Source organism: Aotus nancymaae, unplaced genomic scaffold, assembly GCF_030222135.1.
Source record: "Aotus nancymaae isolate 86718 unplaced genomic scaffold, 86718_ANA_hifiasm-v0.15.2.pri h1tg000049l, whole genome shotgun sequence".
Classification (NCBI taxonomy): domain Eukaryota; kingdom Metazoa; phylum Chordata; class Mammalia; order Primates; family Aotidae; genus Aotus; species Aotus nancymaae.
The window spans coordinates 15,896,017-15,919,797 of NW_026988463.1; the positions used below are offsets into that span (position 1 = coordinate 15,896,017).

The 23,781-nt window shown below is 50.1% G+C and overlaps 2 protein-coding genes across 7 annotated transcripts in view; one reads left to right on the forward strand and one right to left on the reverse strand.

The window, feature by feature from the left end:
• The window catches only part of LOC135269036 (Golgi apparatus membrane protein TVP23 homolog A-like), a 50,695-nt gene extending 39,509 nt beyond the window's left edge, over positions 1–11,186 (forward strand). Inside the window, exons 7-10 of one of the 4 annotated variants that reach the window (XM_064362521.1) lie at positions 4,866–5,070; positions 6,831–7,439; positions 7,984–8,968; positions 10,528–11,186. The gene's annotated coding sequence lies outside the window, so the exon portion shown is untranslated. The remainder of the gene's footprint in view (positions 1–4,865; positions 5,071–6,830; positions 7,440–7,983; positions 8,969–10,527) is intronic. The other 3 variants (XM_064362524.1, XM_064362523.1, XM_064362522.1) reach the window with 3 other exon arrangements.
• On the reverse strand, positions 37–23,532 carry LOC135269035 (cytosolic Fe-S cluster assembly factor NUBP1). Of its 3 annotated transcripts, XM_064362518.1 has the most exons (11): positions 23,425–23,532; positions 23,242–23,346; positions 20,002–20,135; positions 14,034–14,102; positions 10,970–11,002; positions 10,133–10,223; positions 9,284–9,438; positions 6,921–7,031; positions 6,217–6,319; positions 1,353–1,436; positions 37–342 (listed from the first exon to the last, which is right to left on the reverse strand). In XM_064362518.1, exons 1-11 carry the CDS (start codon positions 23,441–23,443, stop codon positions 284–286), a joined length of 963 nt encoding a protein of 320 aa, XP_064218588.1. In that variant the 5' UTR covers positions 23,444–23,532; the 3' UTR covers positions 37–283. The 3 variants fall into 3 exon arrangements, with proteins under 3 accessions (XP_064218588.1, XP_064218590.1, XP_064218589.1); XM_064362520.1 differs by lacking the exon at positions 14,034–14,102; XM_064362519.1 differs by lacking the exon at positions 10,970–11,002.
• Between the last annotated feature and the right edge of the window lie 249 nt (positions 23,533–23,781).

Here is a 23,781-nt window from a genome sequence, read left to right on the forward strand (position 1 = left end):
TTTGTTTTTTACATGAAACAGGCCTCGGAGGAGAGGTCTGAGGAGGGGTTTTTAATTCTTAAAATGGCACATTTGTAAAGAATGCCCTTTATATATGTTCTAAAGAATAGTGTACACATACTCGATGATGAAAGTGTCTCTGAGAAAGTGGCTTCGGACCACACCAGGGTCTTGTCCCTTTTTGCTGTGACCCAGCGCATCCTGGAGCTGGTTGGGTCTGGCTGGATATGCTGCCCCGTGAATGCCCTGCTCGGTAACTGCTGGTCCTGAACATTCTCTTGTTTCAAGAACTGATGAGGTTCTCTTCTTTTGACTGATGGAGATTGCAAAACTCCTGGATTTCTGGAAAACAAGATGACAGGCATAGAATGCTCATGGCTTGTCTGCCCCGACAGCCCCGTCCTGTGCTGGGGAAGAGCGGGGGGCATTTTTTATCAGGGGTAGAATCCTCTGACTAGTTCCATAAAAATCCCTGTGTCTTTGAAAGTGATCCAAATACCTCACACTGCCCATCACGGTCATAACCAATGGCTGAGGCCTTCCTTGGCCCATCTATAGATGGAGGATTCTGGGAATGCTGTTTCCTTACCCTTGACATCATTTTTCTAGGCAAGTAAAACCCAGCCACAGACTCAGAGGCTGCAGCTTTAACAAACACCAACAACTCTGCCTTAACTGAGGCCTCTGATGGCTGCCAGTGGCTGAATGTGGGCCGCACTTGGGTTTGGTCTGGCTCACCATGTCTTTTTTTTTTTTTTTTTTTGTTTAAATTAAAGAGATACAGTCTCACTCTGTTGCCCAGGCTGGAGTGCAGTGGCATGATCTGGGCTCACTCAACCTCCACTTCCCAGGTTCAAGCCATTCTACCTCAGCCTCCTGAGTAGCTGGGCAGGCGTGTGTCACCACACCTGGCTAACTTTTGTATTTTTAGTAGAGATGGGGTTTTGCCATGTTGGCCAGGCTGGTCTCGAACTCTTGACCAGCCTCAAGTGATCTGCCTGCTTCCTCCACCCAAAGTGCTGGTATTACAGGTGTGAATCACTGTACCTGGCCTGTTGTTGTTTTTAAATCAGTTACTTTTTAAAATCAATTACTTTATAGCTTTATTAGGATGTATTTCCTAAGCCATAAATTTCACCCTCACCATTATTTTTTAAACTATGAATGTATTCACAGTACTCACACACTGAGAAATTTCTCTTGGACTCCTGGCTTCCTGGGCTATGGGGCCACTCTGTGGTCATCGCAGACCCCACCACCTGTCTGTCCTTCCACCCCCCCACACTCTTAGCTCCTTCATGTTGCTTCCTGCCCCACAGGCCTCTGCATTTACTACTCACGGAAATACTTACTCTGAATTATACTTCTGTAGGCTAACGTGGCTGGGGAATCTGGGGCGTCCATCAAAAAAGACTGGCCTTTGTCACAATTCTTACCTTAAAAGAAACAAACGGAATACAATTCAATCCAAGAGGAAAACGCAGTGGCCACAAGATCTTGGGGCTCTTTCTGTGCTGGTGACAATGGGAAGATCTTGAGCCCTTCACTTGTAATGAAGAGCAAAGTAGAACAGGCTATTGGGGTCTCTGGGACCCTCCTTCCAGCAGGGTCCCCAGCCAGCATTTCAGCGTGGTAAATCATCAGGTGGTGTGTGGCAAATGCAGGTTCCAGGGCCCTACAGAGAACTGATTCAGCAGCTTCCAGGTGGGCCCAGGAGTCTGCATTTTAAGAGATTAACTAGCTTTTGAGTAAAAGGATCATGAATGCACATGGTTAAAAAAAGGATAGAATACAAAAGGATATACCATGAAGGCAAGTCCAAAAAGGGCTACTAGTGTCCAGAAATATTATGGGTATATAAATGTGGTGCACGCTTGCAAGTGTGCAAACACACATACTTGCATATACCTAAAATACAAATGGGAGCATATGACACACACATTCTGCCCGCTGCTTGTAATGTTATCTTCCTGGTCATCTGTACTGGTGTCCATCAGTGTGCTGGTCTTTCCCCGCCATGTGGCCACTGCTCCAGTCCCCTCCTATGCACACCCAGGTTTCTCTAGAACCACGTTATCCCAGAGCCAGGTAGACAAGACATAGGGGGCTTGGGGTCATTCTTGGGGATGTTCTTGCCTCCAGTCTGCCCTGCCAGCCCCCATTCATGGGTGGACTTGCCATCAGCTTACTCTGCCCACTCCCCAGGCCTTGAGCTGCCGGAGAAACAGGGCTAAGTGACTGCACTGCCCACAGTTGGTCACCAGCCTTAGGTGAACCCCAGGACGGGTTCCCACCTTGCACTCATTTCTTCAACTTCACTGCTGTGTCACTCCGTGGGACAGGGGAGCCCAAATGGGGGAAGAGGCCTGTGGGGAGAGGCTGGTGGGAGATGTGGAGCCCAGATGACCCGGTGAGGCAGGAAAATAGGGTCTGGAGGCAGGGAACGTAAGGCCAATTCACACTTCAGCTATAACAGGAAATGTCCTCTCCACAGGACGTACGCCGTAAATGACTTTGTAACTACTTCATCCTCTTCATTTATATAGGGCGTACCCCACACAGAAGGTATTTAAACTCACAAAAACTCTGTAATGGGGTCTTTGGGCCCCTGTGTTCAGGCCCACTCCCCTCCCACACCATGGAGTGTGCTTTCATTTTCAATAAATCCCTCCATTCCTTCCTTGCTTTCTGTGTTTTGCCCAATTATTCGTACAAGATGCCAAGAACCTGGACCCCCTCCACCGTTAACACGGGGACCATAAGACCATGTGGAACTCACTAGGGAGGCACATGAGTGCTCATTTGCTGGGCCAGACCTGGGAGCTTGGAGATCCCAGAAGAGTCATGCTGGGGTTACTTTCTGTCCCTGACTTTCACTCAGGTCTCTCTTCCCCAGAGGGCTCTCCAGCTCCCAACACACAAACCTGCTCTAGTGTTTCCCATCTTAACCACATCTCCCCCTGGGCTCCCACCTCTCCAAAACAGGCAGCATTGTCAGAACAGCTGGTGTGAGCTCAGCCCTGTCCAAGAGATCCCAAGCATCCTTTTACTCCATCCCTGTAGATCCCTCTCACTAGGTACCACTGTCACCTGCATTTTACACATGAGGCCATCGAGGCTGAGAGAGGTGAAATGGCTAGCCCAAGTCCCACAGCTAGTGGTGGCAGAGGATCTGAGGCCAGCCCTCCTGTGATCGTCAGCACATGAGGCCAGGACCCACAGCACCAGGGCGCTGACATCTGTAACTCTTTGCCACCATGTCCCCAGAGGGGACTGAAGTGCTGTCCTCACGCCTTCCTGTCTGTTCCTAGGAAGGTGGCTTTCCCTCCACTCCATTCCCAGTGACCCAGCCAGATGTGTGTCACTCGGCCCTCATGCTCCACCCTCCTGGGTGTGCAACAGTGTGAACCACCCCTTCCTTTCTGGCACTCCCTGGCCTTGTTATCTCTGGTTTCCCCTCGAGGTGAGGTTCCGCAGTGTGCCATTTGACACACAGGACCGTGCTCACTAGAAGACGCTTAATCCTCTCTCAGCTCAGAATGAGCCCGCAGCTGTCACAGGGGGCTCCTCTGCTTTGAAATGAACTCTTGTGAAAAGTGGCCCTGAAAGGAAAGACCAGGGTCAATGCCAGGACTGGGTGTGAAGGAGGTGGGAAGATGGAGGTTGGTGGCTCTTTGGAATAAAAGTCACATCAGGATCTAACAGAGGGCCCCAAGTTCACTTCCTGATCTGTCGAACAATGGCAATGGCAGGCCTGTGGCTGGGCCCATGGAAATATTTGGGTGGGTCAGCAAGCATGTCATTTTGTTTTTTTTGAGACAGGGTCTTGCTCTGTTGCCCAGGCTGGAGAACAATGGCATGATCTTGGCTCACTGCAACCTCTGCCTCCCAGGTTCAAGCCATTCTCCCGTTTTAGCCTCCCAAATAGCTGGGATTACAGGTGCACACCGTCACGCCTGGCTGATTTTTTTGTATTTCAGTAGACACGGGGTTTCACCGTGTTGCCAAGACTGGTCTTGAACTTCTAGCTCTTCTTTAAACACTGGAAAATGTGGCAATTGTGATAGCCACAAGGACACCCCTCCTGGATCTCTGACAGCAGCTGCCATGCTCCAAAATCCAACACCACGTTTGTGTCAAGGCAGTGCCACCCTCAGGCTGCTCCTTGCTAGTGACTGAGCCGAGCATGGCACTCAGGCAGGCACGTTCCTGGGAGATGCAGCCCCTCTGATGGGTGAGTGAACCCAGGAATGCCCTGGTGGCTGTGCCCAGCTTTCCTTGACAGCAGCCAAGACACTCCAGCAGACTGAGGTGCTCCAACAGAGTGACACATCCAGCAGACTGAGGTGCTCCAAAAGACTGACACACTCCAGCAGACTGAGATGCTGTAAAAGACTGACACACTCCAGCAGACTGAGCTGTTAAAAAGTAAAGTACACTGAGGTGCTCCAGCAGGCTGAGACACTCCCGTGGGCTGAGATGCTCCAGTAGGCTGCGATGCTCCTGTGGGCTGAGGTGCTCCTTTGGGCTGTGATGCTCCTTTGGGCTGAGGTGCTCCTTTGGGCTGTGATGCTCCTGTGGGCTGAGGTGCTCCTTTGGGCTGGGATGCTCCTGTGGGCTGAGAAGCTCCAGTGGGCTGAGATGCTCTTGAGAGCTGGGATACTCCCGTGGGCTGAGATGCTCTTGAGGGCTGGGATGCTCCCTTGGGCTGAGATGTTCTTGAGGGCTGGGATGTTCCCGTGGGCTGAGATACTTCCATGGGCCGAGATATTCCTGTGGGCTGAGATGCTCTTACAGGCTGATATGTTCTTTCCCCAACTCCTTCATCGTGGGCTAATGCTCTCCCTTGTCATTTTCTCCCACAGATGTTTCCCCTGACAAATGTCCTGTCCATCAATCCCATCTCGGCAGAACTGACCTGTGGCAGAGGTGCAAGTTGGCAGGAATGGGTGTGCCCCCGGCTGCTGCAAGCTCCCCCCCAAGTCACGTCCATTCATGCGGCCTGCCTGCCTCCAGGGACCTTTGAGGGCAGCTCTCAGCACCACTTCTGGTCAGTGCAAAAGCTGCCTGGTGAGTGTTTTATAATGCTGGGGAAGGCTGAGAAAGCAGCTGTACTTTTCTACATTTTGTCGGGGGAATTACATGCCAGAGAAGTATTTAGGGATGTGGGAAGAAGGGAAGAAGGATTTTGGGACCCTGTCTCCCGGGTGCATGGGGTCTCTGGGGTTCTCCAGGGCCATTCCCATCCTCCGAGTGGCCCTCGCACCCCTTTCCCACTTCCTCACGGCAGCCGCCCCCAGCACCGTCCTGGCTCCCGCTTTCTGCGCAGCCCCTTGGCAGTCCTGTCCATGCCTTGTGGCTTCAACACTTGCCTGCATAGACACAAACTACCCTCTCCTGATTGACCCCAGAGCCTGCTGACAACCTGAGCCCCCTTACCTCTCAGCCGCAGCACCCCAGAGGGCCCGGCCTCGCCCCTGCTTCACTGTCTCTGAGGGACGGACCCTCCTCCGGGTGGCTTGTACTGGCAGTGGGGACAACTTCGACCATCAGATCCTGTCACTTTCTCTCTTGTGTGTCCCCTCCTTTCTACACCAACACCAGAACCCAGGGCCTTATCCTGAACTCTGACCCCAGGGCAGCCACCCTTGGGCCTCCTGATCCCAGGCACGGGACACTTAACACTCAGTGATGATGACACTTAGCCGTTTCCCACAGGCTCCCATTCTCCCCTTGAGCTCCCCATGTGGGCCTGGCCCTCCCCCAGGGCACCCCAGATGGCCTCCGCTCTCCCCGCCTCCAGGCTCCCACCCTCCAACCCTCCCCACAAATACTTGGCCCCTACCCTCCCACCAGACCATTCTGGGAACGTGGCCCCTGCTCACAGGTCAGTGATCTGTGTCCCCTGGAGCCACCCCTCTACTGAGCGCCCTCCTCAGTCCCCTGCCACCACCGCCCTCACCAACTTCTAACCCGTTCTTACAGGCCTCACCCATTTGCCTGAGGCCTGCTTGCTCCCGCTGCCTACCTGCAGGGGTCTCGGCTTTTCTCCCGGAGGCCTCTGGGGGTGCCAGCTGGAGGGTGGGTCTGGCTCCAGTGCCCCACTGACCTTCTTCCTTCCATCGCCCCTCTCCGTAGCTACCCGCTGTCATGCCCGACCCATGACTGTGGGACTGACTGAGGAGTGAGGTCCCGCCCCATGCCAGGGTCACCCACCTATGAGTGGATCCAGGGGCACTCTGCCGAGGAGAGGGACCTCCAGGTCCTTGCACATGAGCTCTGCGCCCCCGGTCGTGGGAGGGAATATCTGAGATTCTTTCTGCAAGGCAAATTCAAAGGGGAGGAAACATGATTTTCTTGCAGAATCACAAGGATGGACCACATTGTTTTTTTCTGAGATAGAGTCACGCTCTGTCACCCAGGCTGGAGTGCAATGGCGCGATCCTGGCTCACTGTAACTTCCACCTCCCCAGTTCCAATGATTCTCCTGCCTCAGCCTCCTGAATAGCTGGGATTACAGGCACCCACCACCATGCCTGGCTAATTTTTTTGTATTTTTAGTAGAGATGGGGTTTCACCGTGTTGGCCGGCCTGGTTTCAAACTTTTGACCTGAGGTGACGCACCAACCTCGGCCCCCCAAAGTGCTGGGATTACAGGCGTGAGCCACCACACCCGGCCTGGATGGACTACATTTTAAAGAAACTTACACACACACACACACAAAAGCTTAGTTTGAAGGTGAAACACTTAACACCAAAAGAACTTTCCTTTAGTCAGCAGAAAGGGATTTTAATTATGATTCTACTTCCCAACATGCCGGGGAAAGCAGAAACCGTTTGCAGAGCACCCTTCTGACTGTTTCCTCCCCCGTGAAGGCAGCATCTTGTTCAGATCACCTGGCAGCACCACGCGCCCTCACCTTGCACTTAGGACAGATGAAGCCACTCATGTTCTCCACCACCCCGATGATGGGCAGCTTCACCTTGCGGCAGAAGTTGATTTCTTTCCGGACATCCTGGAGGGACACCTCCTACGAAGGTGAAGAGATCAGTGATTCCAGCATCAAAGTGCGAGAACAGGAATGTCTGTGCACTCGAGGGGGTGGCTGCAACGCAGCGATCTGCTATCGTGAAGCCCTAGAGGTTTCTGCCCTGGTATGGTTTGATTGTGTCCCCATCCAAATCTCATCACGAATTGTAATCCCCACAATCCTTACGTGTTGAGGGCAGTACCTGGTGGGAGGTGACTGGATCATGGGGCGGCTCCCCCCATGCTGTTCTCGTGACAGTGAGTCTTCACGAGATCTGATGGTTTTATAAATGTTTCACAGTTCCTCCTACACACTGTTTTTCTCACTGCTGCCACTGTGTATCATCTGCCTGCTTCGCCTTCCTCCATGATTCTAAGTTTCCTGAGGCCTTCCCAGCCATGTGGAACTGTGAGTCAATTAAACCTCTTTCCTTTATAAATTACCCAGTCTCAGGCAATTCTTTACAGCAATGTGAAAATGAACTAATACCTGATCCCGCCAAATCCATATTTATTTAGTGCCTACTAGTGCTAAGCCCTGTTTGTTTGAGGTGCTATTTACTTCCCAAACAGCCAAATTGCAAGAAATAAATTTGAAAGAAAATGACTTTTTATTTTTAGAGACAGGAACTCACTCTGTTGCCCAGGCTGGAGCGCAGTGGCACAATCATAGCTCACTGCAGCCTCGACCTCCTGGGCTCACACATCTTCCTGCCTCAGCCTCCCGAGTAGCTGGGATTACAGGTGCCTGCCATCATGCCAGGCTAATTTTTGTATTTTTTGGTAGAAACAGGGTTTTGCCATGTTGGCCAGGCTGGTCTCGAACTCCTGACCTCAAGTGACCTGCCCAGCTTGGCCTCCCAAAATGCTGGGAATACAGACATGAGCCACTCTGCCTAGCACCAACCACTTTGTTCTGCTCCTCCATGCGTCCCCATGTCCCCTCTCTGCAGAATGCCAAAATGGACATGAATCCTGTCACCATCTTCTGACCCAGACACCCTTCCCGTGGCCGCTGGGCCTGCCACTCCACTGGCTGAGCCCTCATGAGTGTGTCTGGCACCTGTGTTCCTCAGAGGGCCACAGGGGTCACTATGGGGGTTCCAGGACTTTTTACTGCCCTGATGCCCAGCACGTAGTTGGAGCTGAGTGAGTACTGGATGAGGGTGAGACTATGGGTCGTCCTGACTGATTATGACCAATGAGATCAAACCAAACCTCCTCTATTGGGCTTTCTTAGGTGTGGAGGAGAACATCATGAAGAGCAGTCAAGTGTAACTGTGGAGGAGAGCCCCTGGTTACTCAGGACCCTGAGATGGACAGTGTTGCAGTCCTGCCTGCAGTTGCTCTCTGTAGGGCTTATGGAGAGGAAACTCCCTATTGCTTTCTTCTCAGCTTGGGCTCACCATGGGCCCAGGGGCACAGCCACTAGGTGACTGGTACAGAGGGGCACTGGGTGTCACTAAGGAAGGAGCAAGGGTACCCAGTGGCTTATCCCGCAATCCCTGACTGCACCCGGCTAGTTCTGTTGAAAACTGGAGAGATTTCCTAAATCATTCTGGGATGTAAATGGAAAATACACTGTAGACTAGGGGACTTGACGCGTGGACACGGCAAGGCTGACAGCACCAGGCAACACGATGTGAATTATAACTGCACTGGTGGCTTCACGAGTTTCCTCAAGGGGCCTTCAAAAAGAATTCTTGACCCACTACTGTTTAATTCATGGACTAAAAAAAAAAAAAAAATCACTGAATGGTTGTTAGCTACAAATGTCTAGACCAAAGATGAAGTTTTTCTTATTTTTATCCTTTGAGACAAGGTCTCACTCTGTCGTGCTGGCTGGAGTGCACTGGCGTGATTGTGGCTCACTGCAACCTCCTCTCCCAGGCTCAAATGATCCTCCCACCTCAGCCTCTCGAGTAGCTGGAGCTCCAGGTGAGAGCCACCATGCCTGGCTAATTTTTAAATATTTTTTGTAGAGCTGGGGTTTCACTATATTGTTCAGGCTGTCTCGAACTTCTGGGCTCAAGCGATCCTCCCATCTCAGCCTCCCAAAGTCCTGGGATTACAGGTGTGAAGCACTGTGCCCAGCTGAATAACAAGAGGTTACTGCAGATCCGCATTGGATGCGGCTGTGGAACACACACTGGAAAGAACCTTGGTGAGACTAGGGTATCAGAGCCTTGTAGGAAGGAAGCCTTGCAGTGTTGAGCACAGTTTGGGCCCAGCTCCACCTGGGAGCCTGCTCACCTGGGGAGTGGTGATTATCACTGCTCCGTCGATGTGTGCCGCGGCCAGGTACTGGACGACCGAGAGGTGTTCATCTGATGTCCCAGGTGGGGTGTCCACAATGAGGTAGTCCACCTCTCCCCAGTCCACATCTCGGAGGAACTGCTTGATCATGCCTAGAAAGAGGAATCCACAGGGGGTGCTCATTTTTTCTTTATTTATCTGGCTCCAAATTTCAGTAGTGCTGAGGCTGAGGAAGCTAGTCCTGGTAACAGTTTCATATTATTACCCTAAGTCTCAGTACCAGATCAACCTGCTTTTGATCTCACCTCGCTGACCGAAATAAGCCACGATGAAACCATCATGAAAATAATTTCAGGGTTCTATAGTGGCATGATCTGGGCTCACTGCAACCTCTGCCTCCTGGGTTCAAGCGATTCGCCTGCCTCAGCCTCCCGAGTAGCTGGGCTTACAATTGCATGCCACCATACCCAGCAAATTTTTTATGTTTTAGGTAGAGATGGGGTTTCACCATGTTGGCCTGGTTGATGTCAAACTCCTAACCTCAGGTGATCTACCCGCCTCGGACTCCCAAAGTGCTGGGATTACAGGTGTGAGCTACCCTACCTGGCCAGAGTTCTATAGCTTTTAAGGAGAGAAAAACTCACAGCAGATACTTATAATTATATAAGGGAAAACTGGTATTTCGATGAGCTCTTTTCAACCAGTGAAGAAGAGGCAATGGATGCTTAAAAACAATATACTGTGAGGCCCAGCAGGCTGACCCTGGCAGGACAGGGTGCAGATGAGGCCAAGAGCCACAACGCTCGTAGAAGGATGTGAGAAACAAAAAAAGGCAGAGTGGCAAACCGTTTTTCTTGGGTCCCCTCCAGATAACAGCGTCATCAGGACTGCTGAGCAGGAAACCCACTGACATCACCCCCAAGTTGTCTTCCATGTACTGGAGAGGGAACAGAGGGAGGGCAAGACACACTTTACTCAAAACCACGCAGTGAGGCCCTCCCCCAGGTCTTCTGTCTGAACTGTGACTGAAAAAACCATTTTCAGGACAAAACTGCCGTGTGACCCATGAGCACATTCACTCTTTGCATCCTAAATCATTTTTGGAAAAAAAAAAAAAAAAAAGTACCACGTTAGGGGATTTGAAAGAGGCACTGTATGTCCATGGGCTGCGATGATAGGGAACTCAGCTAATGTAAGTAAGGTCACCTCCTTAACTCTGTGTCTTTTTTTTTTTTTTTGAGATGGAGTCTAGCTCTGTTGCCCAGGCTGGAGTGCAGCATCATAATCTCAGCTTCCTGCAGCCTCTGCCTCCTGGATTCAAGCAATTCTCCTGACTCAGCCTCCCAAGTAGCTGGGATTACAGGTGGGTACCACCATGCTTGGCTGATTTTTGTATCTTTAGTAGAGACGGGGTTTCACCACGTTGACCAGGCTGGTCTCCCTGGTTATTCAGTTACATATTACTACTTTTGTGCTACGACAGCAGGGAATGTAGGCGCACATGCTGCAAATCTTTACCGTCCTACACTTTACGGAAAAAATCTGCAAATCACTGGTTTTAATCGCATCCTTTGTGCTCCGAAAAGTACCCCAGTAAACACCTTGGACCGACAAACCATAAACCCATTATGTTCATATAACCACACACTACTGTGAAAATAAGGCAAAGAGGTGAAAACTTACCACTGGAGACCAGCCCGAGCCACTCTGGTGAACCTGTGTGAACATGAGCACCAATGTTCATTTGTAGAAATCATGTACCCTGGTCACATTTCACGCACAAATTGCACAAAGAAGACAGTTTTATAAAATACAATTCATTGTCTTATGTGGTACCATGAAATTCCTAAAAGGAGGTGAACAGCTGGGGCGTGGGTAATAAAGATACAACTCAACTCCCTTTGTGCCGCAAGCTGGGTTATTTGGAAAGTCTGCTTGGGTGTCTAGATAAGGAACCAAAAGTTCAAATATGACGTTGTGTCTAAGGTATTTTAAAAGAGTGATAAAAATCGGCTAGGACTGTTAAGAAAATGCAGGTATCTGTGAAGCAATGAGGTGGCTTTTATAAAAGCACAGGAGTGAAGGGAATGATCTCCAGTGAAATAGCTGATTCAGAACCCGTCCCGAATCAGCTCCAGTCGCTGACCCCAAGGGAAAGGGCTGAGGAGGGTCAAACAGTAGCTCCCTGGGACAACTTCAAGATTCAGACCTCTTCCCTCCAGCAGGCGTCCAGCAGCACCCAAAGTGCATACTGCAAGTCTGTTTTTCTTAATGAAGCCTTACTTTTCTCAACGGATTTACTGAGACATGATTCATAGACAGTACGACTCACCGACTGAATGTGTCCAACCGAGTGGCTTTCTGTATAGTCACAGGTGTGCAGCCATCACCACAATTTAGTTTTTAATTTTTATTTTTGAGATGGAGTCTCGCCCTGTCGCCCAGGCTGGAGTGCAGTGGTACGATCTTGGCTCACTGAAACTTCCACCTCCCAAGTTCAAGTGCTTCTCCTGCCCCAGCCTCCCAGGTAGCTGGGATTACAGGTGCCCGCCACCACGCCCAGCTAATTTTTGTGGTTTTTTGTAGAGACGGGGTTTCACCATGTTGGCCAGGTTGGTCTCAAACTCCTGATCTCAAGTCATCCACCCACCTTGGCCTCTCAATGTGTTGGGATTACAGGTGTGAGCCACCATGCCTGGCCACCACAATTTTAGAACATTTTCATGACTCTAGGAAGAATCTCTATAGCTATCACCCCTCAGCTATCGCCCCTCCAGTATCTCTCTCATCCTCCCAGCCGTAGGGGACCCCTAATCTGCTTTCTGTCTCTGTGGACTGACCTACTCTGCACATTTCATGTAAGTGGAATCATACAACATGTGGTCCTCTGTGCCTGACTTTGAAGTTCTATTAAACCCAACAAAACCATTCATTCATGTTTATACTCGTTTGCTAAGTCCACTTATCTTAAGAGTTAGGGTAAACAGGACAATCCAATCTTCTCCATTATTGGGGAAGAAAATGGTGAAACTTCTGTTTTACTTTATTTTAAAATTTCTATTTCTATGAAATACTTACGTGTGATGACAGTACCTTTCCCTCACTGGGGCTTGTGCTACCACATCCATGGGGCTATGGACCAAGCCTCAAGGAGTGACATCGCTCTCCTTCCCTACTGCCTCAGAAGCAAACCCAAAGGCCTTAGAAATGCCTGCAAGGGGCCAGGCACAGTGGCTCATGCCTGTAATCCCAATACTTTGGGAGGCTGAGGTGGGTGGATCACAAGGTCAGGAGTTCGAGACCAGCCTGGCGAATATGGTGAAACCCCGTCTCTACTAAAAATACAAAAAAACTAGCCGGGCATGGTGGCATGTGCCTGTAGTCTCAGCTATTCAGGAGGCTGAGGCAGGAGAATCACTTGAACTCTGGAGGTGGACGTTGCAGTGAGCCAAGATTGCACCACTGCACTCCAGCCCGGGCAATAAAGGGAGACTCAGTCTCAAACAAAAACAAAACAAAACAAAACAAACGAAATGTGCCTGCAAGGCCTGGCCCCATAGGTCTCGGGCCACCCTCCAGCCCCACTGGTCACTCCACTGAGGACACAAGGACACCCAGCATCAGGGGCCTACGCACTCGCTCCGTTAGCACAGAATGCTCTTCCCCCAGCTCTCCCCTCCTGTCATCCTCTGCTCAAATGCTACCCCTCAGTGAGGGCACCTTTGACCATCCCTCCCAAACAGCAGCCCTCTGACCCTGCCCTACTGTCTATACCCTCACTCTGGGTTGGTTTCCCATTACCTAGCATCTGTCCTCTCCAACTCAGATGGGGGTCTTTATAGGCCTTGTTTACTACTGAATCCTCAGAACAAGATTAATGCATCCCTGGCACTAATTAAAGAAAGAAACACTCTTGAGACTCTTGGGACATCCCAGCACCCTCAGCCCCAGCTTCCATGCACTGCCCGTGGGGAAATCCTCTCTTGGAGAGCTTCTTGCTAGCAAGAAGCCAGCAACTACATAGACTGCTACGGCCCTGCCCCCAGCCTGCATCGCTCACCCACCCTGCAGTCTCAGTTCCCCAGGGGAGACCACAAGGGCAGAAATATTCCCTTGCTTCCAGGGTACAGAGCCTTAGCAAGCCCCGGTCTAATGTTCCCAGTCAGAGCTAAATTTCCGTCTCACTTCTGCATTTCACTGGCTGTTTCCCTTCCCCTCTGAGGAGGCATCGAAACCAATGCTTCTCAAATGGTGTAGATGGACTTCATAGATACTTCTGGCCCCTCAAAACTCACAGTTGTCAAAGTAGACAGATGGACTACTGAGCATGTATCTCAGCTCATCAGGCCCACATAAACATTTATGGGCCAGGCGCGGTGGCTCACGCCTAAGGCAGGCGATCGCTGGAGGTCAAGAAGTGGAGACCAGCCTGGCCAACATAGTGAAACCCCGTCTCTATCAAAAACACAAAAATTAGCCAGGCATGGTGACACAACCCTGTAGTCCCGGCTGCTCGGGAGGCTGGGGCACAAGAATTGCTTGAACCCAGGATGCGGAGGTTGCAGTGAGCTGAGGTCGTGCCACTGCAGTCTAGCCTGGGCAGCAGAGACTGTCTCAAAAACAAAACAACAACAACAGCAACAAAGCACTTCTGGGCTCTGCATACCTGTTTGTTTAAGTCTGACAGTGCAGTGCTACCGAGTTTGCCTTAAGAGAACAATTTCCTGAGTTCTGTAACCGCTATTACCTGCTCTCCTTCCAATCCCATTATCTTGGGAATCGATGGCCCACATATATCAATGTCGAGAAGAGCAATCTAGGGAGCAAGAAAAGACCAAAGCGGTTACATAACTGAATGCACAAACCCCAGGTATGCACCACTGGGAGGGGAGTGGGATTAGAGGAAAAGGACGGGGGAGAAGACAGAAACCGGGTCAAACTTGGAGCCATCAGATTCTCCTGAGGGAGTCATAACGCTGATCTCAAGGTTCATAAACACTGATGCCCCTGGTTGCCTACCCCTCAGCCTGGCTCAGCTCCTTGAGGGTGATCTTACAGACCTGGGTGTCAGGTCACTTGGAGGCTTGGGCCCAGAACCTGTTTACTGAGCTCTGGCTGGAGGAGACAGGGAAAGGGGCCTAGTGTCTTTTTGGATTGTGTGACAGACTGGATGGGACAGCCAAGCGAGAGCCATCTTGGAGCCACCCCAAACAGCAATCCTTTGCTCACCCCCTCACCAAGTCTTGCTCTCTGCATCGTAAATATTTCTCAAACTCATCCTATCTTGTTCAGGAGTCTCAGATGCAAGCATTTAAGCACACTATGAATGTATTAAAAAAATATATCGGGGGCTGGGCGCAGTGGCTCACACCTGCAGTCCCAGCACTTTGGGAGGCCGAGGTGGTCATGTGCCTAGATGGTATCATTATCTCTTGCTTACACAGGAGGAAACTGAGGTTCAGAGGGGACCAGTTCAGTAAGCGAGGAACAGAGCTGGGACATAAACTGAGGTCTTCTGGCCCCAACCAGGACTCTTTCCAGTATGCCATGGGGCCTTCTGTGGAGGACCAGGGTGGAACCCGAACCAAGCCCTGTTTTCCTTTGACCCTGAAGGTGAATGACTGTTTAGGCTAAACTTACAAAACAGAAACTTAAAGTAAGATGGAAACCTGGAAAAGCTCTTTGCTTGTGACTCGGGTGCAGCGTCACGCGACCTCTTCCATCCTAAGCCTTCCCCTCTGATACAGGAGGTCTGAGACGGCTTTCGAGAACCTTCTGAGAACAGGGCTAGTACTCATCTTGAAAGCTGCAGTGACTCAGATCCAAAGTGCTGCACCTCCGGGTCACTTTTTAACTTGCCCCCAATTAGTTTCTTGCCTCCCTCTTCAATCCTCTCAACAAGCCCAGCCTCCTACTTCCTCTGCATCCAGGGCTGTCTCAAACCTGTGTGGGGCGGAGGTCAGGGAAGCACCATCTATAGACCAGTGCTGGCCTCAGGCGCCCTCTATGGGGCCATCTGAGGAACACAGCAGAGTGACATCATGGGAAAACCTGACTTGCTCTCTCTGGACCTTGATACTTGGGACTGATGTGTCAATGATCCATGGGGAAATGACACCATCACTATCAATGACGATGACAGAGACATTCCTAGATATTCTCAGGTTTCTAGCTACTCTGTCTCCATGCCCTTCCTTCAGGGAACAATTTCATCAGTTCCCTTTAGAGGAAATTTACTCCCTTGCGGAGTGAAACTTGCGCGAAATGATGTAAGGATGCCAGAAGAAGATCAAGCGCGCTCACTCCCATGGCAGGCCCGAGAGGCTGCTGACAGGCTCCTGCTACCCAGATGGCCAGGGCAGCCCTGTGTCCTGTCTCTTCAGACTTCCTGTTCATCCTATTACTCCCCCAAAATCTGTCCGACTAATTCTGCTTAGGTTAGGCCAGATAAGCAAAGCTGAGCAATGTGCCTGCATTCCTCCACACCAGGACCTCTGGGCCTGTGTTTGCAGCTGATGGGAAGAGGCAGCATTTGCTGCAGAAGGCGGAGGGATGGGGATGCCACAGGGCTCTCAGGACCCAAAGCATCTCCTTACCCAGCACCCCAAACTGCCCCTAATGAGGAAGGTAGGGGAAGAGTGGTTTAGTCCCAACTTCCTTTTTTTTTGAGACGGAGTTTTGCTCTTGTTGCCCAGGCTGGAGTACAATGGCGTGATTTTGGCTCACTGCAACCTCCGCCTCCCAGGTTCAAGTGATTCTCCTGCCTCAGCCTCCCGAGTAGCTGGGATTATAGGCATGCGCCACCACACCCGGCTAAATTTTTTGTATTTGTAGTAGAGATGGGGTTTCTCAGTGTTGGTCAGGTTGGTCTCAAACTCCAGATCTCGGGTGATTGGCCCGCCTTGGCCTCCCAGTGCTGGGGTTACAGGCGTGAGCCACCGCGCCATGCTCCCAACTTTTAGTCCTTGCACAATTTGCTTCTGCTCTGTAAGCCTCAGTTGTTCAGGCTTCTGATATGTGAGACGAGTGCTCCGATGTCACCAAGGCCCCTTCCTGCTCTGCAGTCCCAAGTCCCCCAGGAGAGCCTTGCACAGTCAGTCCTGAAACACCCAGTGCTGACCTTGTAATGATAGCCTTTCAGATCACAAATGTTTAATTTGTGGTGGCCAAGTGTGGTGGCTCATGCCTGTATTCCCAGTGCTTTGGAGGCTGAGGCAGGCGGATCACCTGAAGTCAGGAGTTCAAGACCAGCCTGGCCAACATAGTAAAACCCCGTCTCTACTAAAAATACAAAAATTAGCTGGGTGTGGTGGTGGTCACCCGTAATCCCAGCTGCTTGGGAGGCTGAGGCAGGAGAATTGCTTGAACTCTGGAGGTGGACGCTGCAGTGAGCCAAGATCACACCACTGCACTCCAGCCTGGGCAACGGAGCAGGAGCACTCTGTCTCAAAAAAAAAAAAAAAAAAAAAAAAAGGTTAATTTAGGGAAGCTGATGACTTGTTAGTTATTCATGATTTTTGAAGTAGGGTCTCATTCTGTTGTCCAGGCTGGAGTGCAGTGGCACAGTCATGGCTCACTGCAGCCTTGACTTCCCAGGCTCAAGTGATCCTTCTACCTCAGTCTCCTGAGTAGCTGGGACTACAGGTGCTCAACACCATGCCTGGCTAATTATTTTTATTTTTTACTTTTTGTAGAGACAGGGGTCTTAGTTTGTAGCCCAGGCTGGGAGTCGGTGACTTTTGCGGTGGAAGATGGTGTGTGACTCTTTGCTGTCTCATGGCTCAGGCTTATGCTACAGAGGCTCCTCCTACCTTCACTACAACTTACACACTCCCTGGTCAGCCTGTGATTCGTCAGGGGTGTTTTCTAATTCTGTTCTCTCTTGATCCAAGGCCCTTTGCCAATGAGATGACAGATACCTGCCGGCCTCAAGTGCTAACATGGAACGGCCTTGCCTAGGGTTAGAGCCAAGCTTCCAGCAGACAGCAGGCGGGAAAGGGTCAGGGCGCATCCCACCATCCAGCTAGATTTAGGACAGGGAGAAATCTGTGCTGCTTGACTTTAATCAAAACATTTTCAGCATTTTTCATGTGCTGACACTTTGCAGATCATGATGTCACTGTCATGAGTAGGTCTGCCTGAGGAGAAAAAAACTTTCCTAAATGCTGACTTCTTTTTTTTTAAACCACCACTGCATAAAGAAATACAGCTGATTTAGCCATATTTCCACACTGGTGTGCTTTCCTTCTGTATATTGCAAAGTCTAGACAAGCATGCCGCAAAGACTTCAGAACGTAATTACAGGAAAGTGAATGATGTCAACAGTTGTCTACTCACAAGTGGTTACCTGCAAGGGACCAGATGAAAGCCCATCTCCAGTGAGCTGTTTAAGAATATTCCTGACAGCTTCGAAAAGCAGATTATTCTAAACAATACAGACAATCTGAGAAACCAGATTTCTTAGCCAGTCCACTAGGCCAACACAAATTTGACCCTCAAATGGCAAGAGACTGCCAACTAACAAAACAATGAATCAACAAGTATATCTCTGTGTGTGTTTATATATTTTTTAATTTTTATTTTCTAAGATGGAGTCTCAGTCTGTCACCAAGGCTGGAGTTCAGTGAGGCAATCTCGGCTCACCGCAACCCCTGCCTCCTGGGTTCAAGTGATTTCCGTGCCTCAGCCTCCTGCTAAGTAGCTAAGACTACAGGTGCGTACCACCACACTCAGCTAGTTTTTGTATTTTTTAGTAGAGACAGGGTTTCACCATGTTCGCCAGGCTGCTGGTCTCAAACTCCTGACCTCAAGTGATCTGCCTGCCTCAGTCTCCCAAAGAGCTGGTACTACAGGCATGAGCTACCACGACTGGCCCAACAAGTATACTTTGAATCTACTCAGTACTATACTTTGGGTAGGCTACAGACTCACCTCTAAGGCAGATATAATCATCATCCCTTCATATCCGGTTAGTGAAATAAAGTAATAAAAACGATGGCCATCACAGACATTTACTGAGCATTTACTATTGGTCAGGCCCCGTGTTAAGTGATCTACATGTGTCATCTCACTCAGTCCTTGGAGTCCCATTTTATAGATGAGAAAATGAAGGCAGAGTAAGCCTGGTAACCTTCCCATGGTCACAGCAGTGGTGCGGATGGAGCCGGAACCTGAGTTTGGGCTGTCTGACTCGAGTGTGTGTTCTTAGCTACCCACAACCCCTTTTATTAAAGTTTAGATCCAGAGGGCAGCACTGGTTAATCTGAGTTTTCATGCTCATCTGTATACTTGGGTGGAAATGAATAAACTCTTGTAAGGGCCAGCAAACGTTTTCCACAAGGGCCAACAGGAAATATATTATTAGGCTTTGTGGGCAAAATCAAGGATCATATGTAGGTACTTAGGTACTAATTTAAAAACTGCAATTTTAGGCCAAGCACAGTGGCCCATGCTTATAATCTCAGCGTTCTGGGAGGCCGAGGCAGGGGGATGCCTTGAATTTAGAAGTTCAAGACTAGCCTGGGCAACATGGCAAAACCCCACCTCTACAAAACACAAAAATTAGCTGGGCATGGTGGCAAGCACTTGTAGTCCCAGCTACTTGGGAGGCTGAGGTAGGAGAATAGCTTGATAAGCCTGGAAGGTAGAGGATGCAGTGAATCTTGATCATAGCACTGCACTTCAGCCTAGGCGACAGAGTAAGATCCTGTCTCAAACAAACAAAAACCATTTCAAAAATGTGAATACCATTGTTAGTTCATAGGCCATAAAGACAGGGAAAAACTGGATTTGGCCCTTTTTTTTTTTTTTTGAGATGGAGTCTTGTTCTGCTCTGTCACCCAGGCTGGAGTGCAGTGGTGTGATCTCAGTTCACTGCAACCTCCGCTTCCCGGGTTCAAGCTATTCTCCTGCCTCAGCGTCTTGCTCTCTGCATCTTAAATGTAGTCCCCTGAGTAGCTGGGACTACAGGCACACGCCAGCACGCCCGGCTAATTTTTGTATTATTAGTAGAGACAGAGTTTCACTATGTTGTCCAGGTTGGTCTTGAACTCCTGACCTCATGATCCACCCAACTCGGCCTTCTAAAGTGCTGGGATTACAGGCGTGAGCCACTGCGCCCGGCTGATTTGGCCCAGTGGCTATAGTTTGCAGGTCCCTGGCTTAGAGAAAAGCAAAAAGGGGTCATTAAAGAGGAAAAAGAAACAAGAATGTAAGGTAACTATCCACATGCGAGGGGAGATGTACATCTGCTAGCCATTTTCTTGGCTAGAGAATCCAATGAAATGCTTCATTTCACTACTGGGCATTGCCTCTCTGCAGGGATTGAGATTCCTAAGAGGCCAATTTGATGTTTCCTTTGAGGCAGTCTCATTCCGTGCACCAGGCTGGAGTACAGTAGCGCAATCTCGACTCAATGCAATCTCCGCCTCCCGGGCTCAAGCAATTCTCATGGCTCATACTCCCGAATAGCTGGGATTACAGGCCTGCACTACCACACCTAGGTAATATTTTGTATTTTTAGTAGAGACAGGGTTTTGCCATGTTGGCGGGGCTGATCTCAAACTCCTGGCCTCAAGTGATCTGCCCGCTTTAGCCTCCCAAAGTGCTGGGATTATAGGCGTGAGCCTTCACACCTGGCCTAGGAATCAGTTATTTAATAGCCATCACGACCCTCAGACAGAATGAGCACCTCCCAGTGGTTCCTGAGGTCTCACCTGTGTGTTTTCATCCTCTGCTAGGCCATAGGCAAGGTGGGCGCTGAATGTGCTTTTCCCAACACCGCCTTTCCCAGATAATACCAAGATTTTGTGTTTTACGGTCTTCATTTTCTCTTTGATTTCCTCTATAGCTGCAAAGAAAGCCAAAGTACAGGGGATGAGGTCCCTGACCAAACCTCGAATGTCACTCTTCCAGTCAACCAGGAAGACCTAACTCCTAGTCCTAGTCCTGGGGCTGTTTAAAAGGATCCTCTGAAATCCCTCTTCGTCAATGGTAGAAGTAAGTGCTAGGAAGAAAATAAGGCTATTATCACATTTGAAGGTGTCTCATTTATTGGTTTACACGTTTGTGTCCCCCAACTAGAAGATACTCTCCACAAGGGGAGGGACTCTGAAGTTTTCAGTGCTGTATTTCCAGCGCCAGAAGAGAACTCTGCATACAGTAATGGTCCCCAACTTGGGGACAAAATCCCCCAGGGACATTTAGTAATATCTGGAGACACTTTTCTTTTTCTTTTTGGGACAGAGTCTCATTCTGTTGCCCAGGCTGGAGTCCGCTCACTGCAACCTCCACCTCCAGGGTTCAAGTGATTCTCCTGCCTCAGCCTCCCCAGTAGCTGGGATTACAGACACCTGCCACCACGCCCAGCTAATTTTTCTACTTTTAGTAAAGATGGTGTTTCTCTATGTTGGCCAGGCTAGTCTCAAACTCCTGCCTGACCTCAAGTGATCCACCTGCTTTGGCCTCCCAAAGTGCTGGAGTGTTGGAATTACAGGCGTGAGGCACTGTGCCCAGGCTGGAGACACCTTTCATTGCCACAGGAGAGGTACTGCTGGCATCTGATGGGTAGAGGCCAGGGATCATGCTAAATGTCCTGTAATACACAGGACACCTTCCCACAACAAAGAGTGATCCTGCCCCAAATGTCAACAGTGTCCAGGCTGAGAAAACCTGATCGACAGCAGGCTCATACTAAGTATCTGTCAATGAAACTATCTTATTTCAAATCCTTAAAAGAATACATGAGGTAAAAGGAAAATAAAATGTCTCATGATGCCCCACTTTGAAATCCCAGAGTGCTGGTGTTACAGGCGTGAGCCACCACACCCGGCCTGTCTCCATCTTTGATGAGTGAACGTTAGGCCTGGAAACCTCCCAACACTGCTGTCCTCCTGCCCATCAATGGACAGCTATTACTTCCTAACCTGTGTCAAAGCATTCTACATTAATCAGACTCCCGCAAAAGGCCAAAGGCCTTACGCATCTCCATTGTGAGAGGACGACCCTCACAAATTGCTCCTAAGGAACTTCTTTGCTGGCCCCTAAACCTCTGAAGATGAATATCCTCCCATAAACAAGGACATGTCAACTGTAACTTTCTTTAGGACCGTAAACTTAACCTAACTCCTTGTGTGTTACTACTGTCTGTTAAATGTCACACTGACAATGTCCATTACAAGCTTCCCACGTGCTGAACAAAGACAGGATGATCAATCCTTCTTCTCCTCTCCTGAGACATCTGCCTAATGTAATCTTCCTTTACTCCCTCTTTTGAATTTTCACCTTATCTTCTGTATAGCACAGATATACTGGGCACTAATTAAAACCTCACAAGACATGACTACCTGTCTCAAGGCCTGCCACACTTTTTCCTGCATGCTTTTTCCCCTTTTAACGAAATATATAAAAATGAGCCTCCTGGAGCCTCTCCAGGGAGCACAGGCCACAGACGTTTCTGTGACTTGTGTTTTCCAGGGCATGTCCTCAAGCTCTGGTTCAATAAACCTCCACTGGTAGAAACTTGGTTCAGTCTCTCCATTGGATTGACAGAAGTAACTATGTTTTTCTTCATTTATTTTTTTCCTTTGAGATAGGGTCTGACTCTGTCACCAGGCTAGTAGAGTGTAGTGGCATGATCTTAGCTCACTGTAACCTCCACGTCCCAGGTTCAAGCAATGCTCCCACCTCAACCTCGAGTAGACATGGACCACCACGCCTGCTAATTTTTGTATTTTTAGTAGAGACAGGTTTCACCACCATGTTGGCCAGGCTGGTCTCGGACTCCTGACCTCAAATGATGCACCTGCCTCGGCCTCCCAAAGTGCTGGGATTACAGGCATAAGCCACCACACCCGGCTTGTTTCCATTGTTGATGAGGAACCAGAAGCTCAGAGAAGTTAGGACTATTGCTGATGGTCACATTTCATGGACCCAAGAATCAAACCCAAGTCTCTCTTTGAACTCCTTCAAGATTCTCCCCCTTGGCGGGGCACAGTGGCTCACGCCTATAATCCCAACACTTTGGGAGGCTGAGGCAGGCAGATCACCTGAGGTCAGGAGTTCGAGACCAGCCTGGCCAACATAGTGAAACCTCATCTCTACTAAAAATACAAAAATTAGCTGGGCATGATGGTGGGTGCCTGTAGTCCCAGCTACTCAGGTGGCTGAGGGACAAGAATTGCTTGAACCCGGGAGGCGGAGGTTGCAGTGAGCTGAGATCACACCACTGCACTCCAGCCTGGGCTACACAGCAAGACTCCGTCTGAAAAAAAGAGGAGGCGGGGGGAAGGATTCTCCCTCTGCATCCTGCTTTTTAAGGTCCTGAGCAGGCTCCCAGAGTCCTCCCATCCTCGAATCTGTGCTTCACAGCACTTGAAGCTGTGGTTGTTTAGTTGCTACCTCACGTGTTTATATTTCCAGTGTTAAGCTAAACTCCACTAGGGCAGTGACCACGCCTGATCCCCAGCTGTGTCCCCCGGACAGCAGGGTACCTACGAGGCGATCAACACATTTCCGCTGAATGAAAGAAACAATCACTCCTCAAAAGGAAGAAAATTGTATCAAGAAAGTAGCTGGCAGAGCCAGGATTTAAGTCCGAGAACTCCCTGACTTCGAAGCTTATCCCGTTTTCTCCGCGGTCGGTTAGTATCACTCAAACCTCTGGCCAGGATACTCTTAGTTTACGTGTCTTCCAAGTCTATGCCAGTCTCCGCCCTCTATCCGTGCCACTGCCTTCGCTCCCGCCTTTTAAAGGCCTCGTCCCTGTCACTCCAAGCTCCGCCCTCACTCTGCCTAATTTCCACGGCCCGCCCCCTCTGGGCCCCGCCCCTCTCCATATACAATACCGTCTAGCCCGCCCCGTCACTCATTCTGCGAATCCCGCCCCCTCCCTCCATGCCCCGCCTCTTCCGGGCCTGGGCCTCTCGCTTCCTGTTGAGGCCTTGCCCCTTTCTCACCTGGGTCTGGGGTGGCCCCCGCTCCAGACGCGCACAGCCGCTGGTTGGGGCATCCCTGACATGAAGCCCCTCGGCCCGCCTGGGCGCTGTCGGCCCCTGGACAGTCTGCGCAGAGACAAGACCACAGTTAGAACAGCTCGCGACACTTTCGCCCCACCACCCACGTCCCCTCCGCGAGCTCACCGTGAGGTACCTCCTCCATTCCGTCGCCTTTGCCGCCTTCGTGGTCACCGGAACCCGCTGTCGCGCATTTCCGTCTTACGAGCACTATCTGATTCTCGGGCCGCACAAAATAAGTTTCGGAAAGAGAGGGTTGTGCGCACGCGCGAACTTTGGGCTGCGAGACTGGGACTCATTTCTGTGTTCCTTTTCCGCGATTTCCTATCATAAATACTCCGGCAGTGCATCTCCTAAGAACAAAGGCATTGTTCGTGACCTCAGGGCCATTTTCATACCCAAGAGATGTAATATCGATGCAGTACTGTTAGCCAGTAGACAGTTTATATTCCAATTTCAATTGTTCGAAGTAAGACCCCCTCC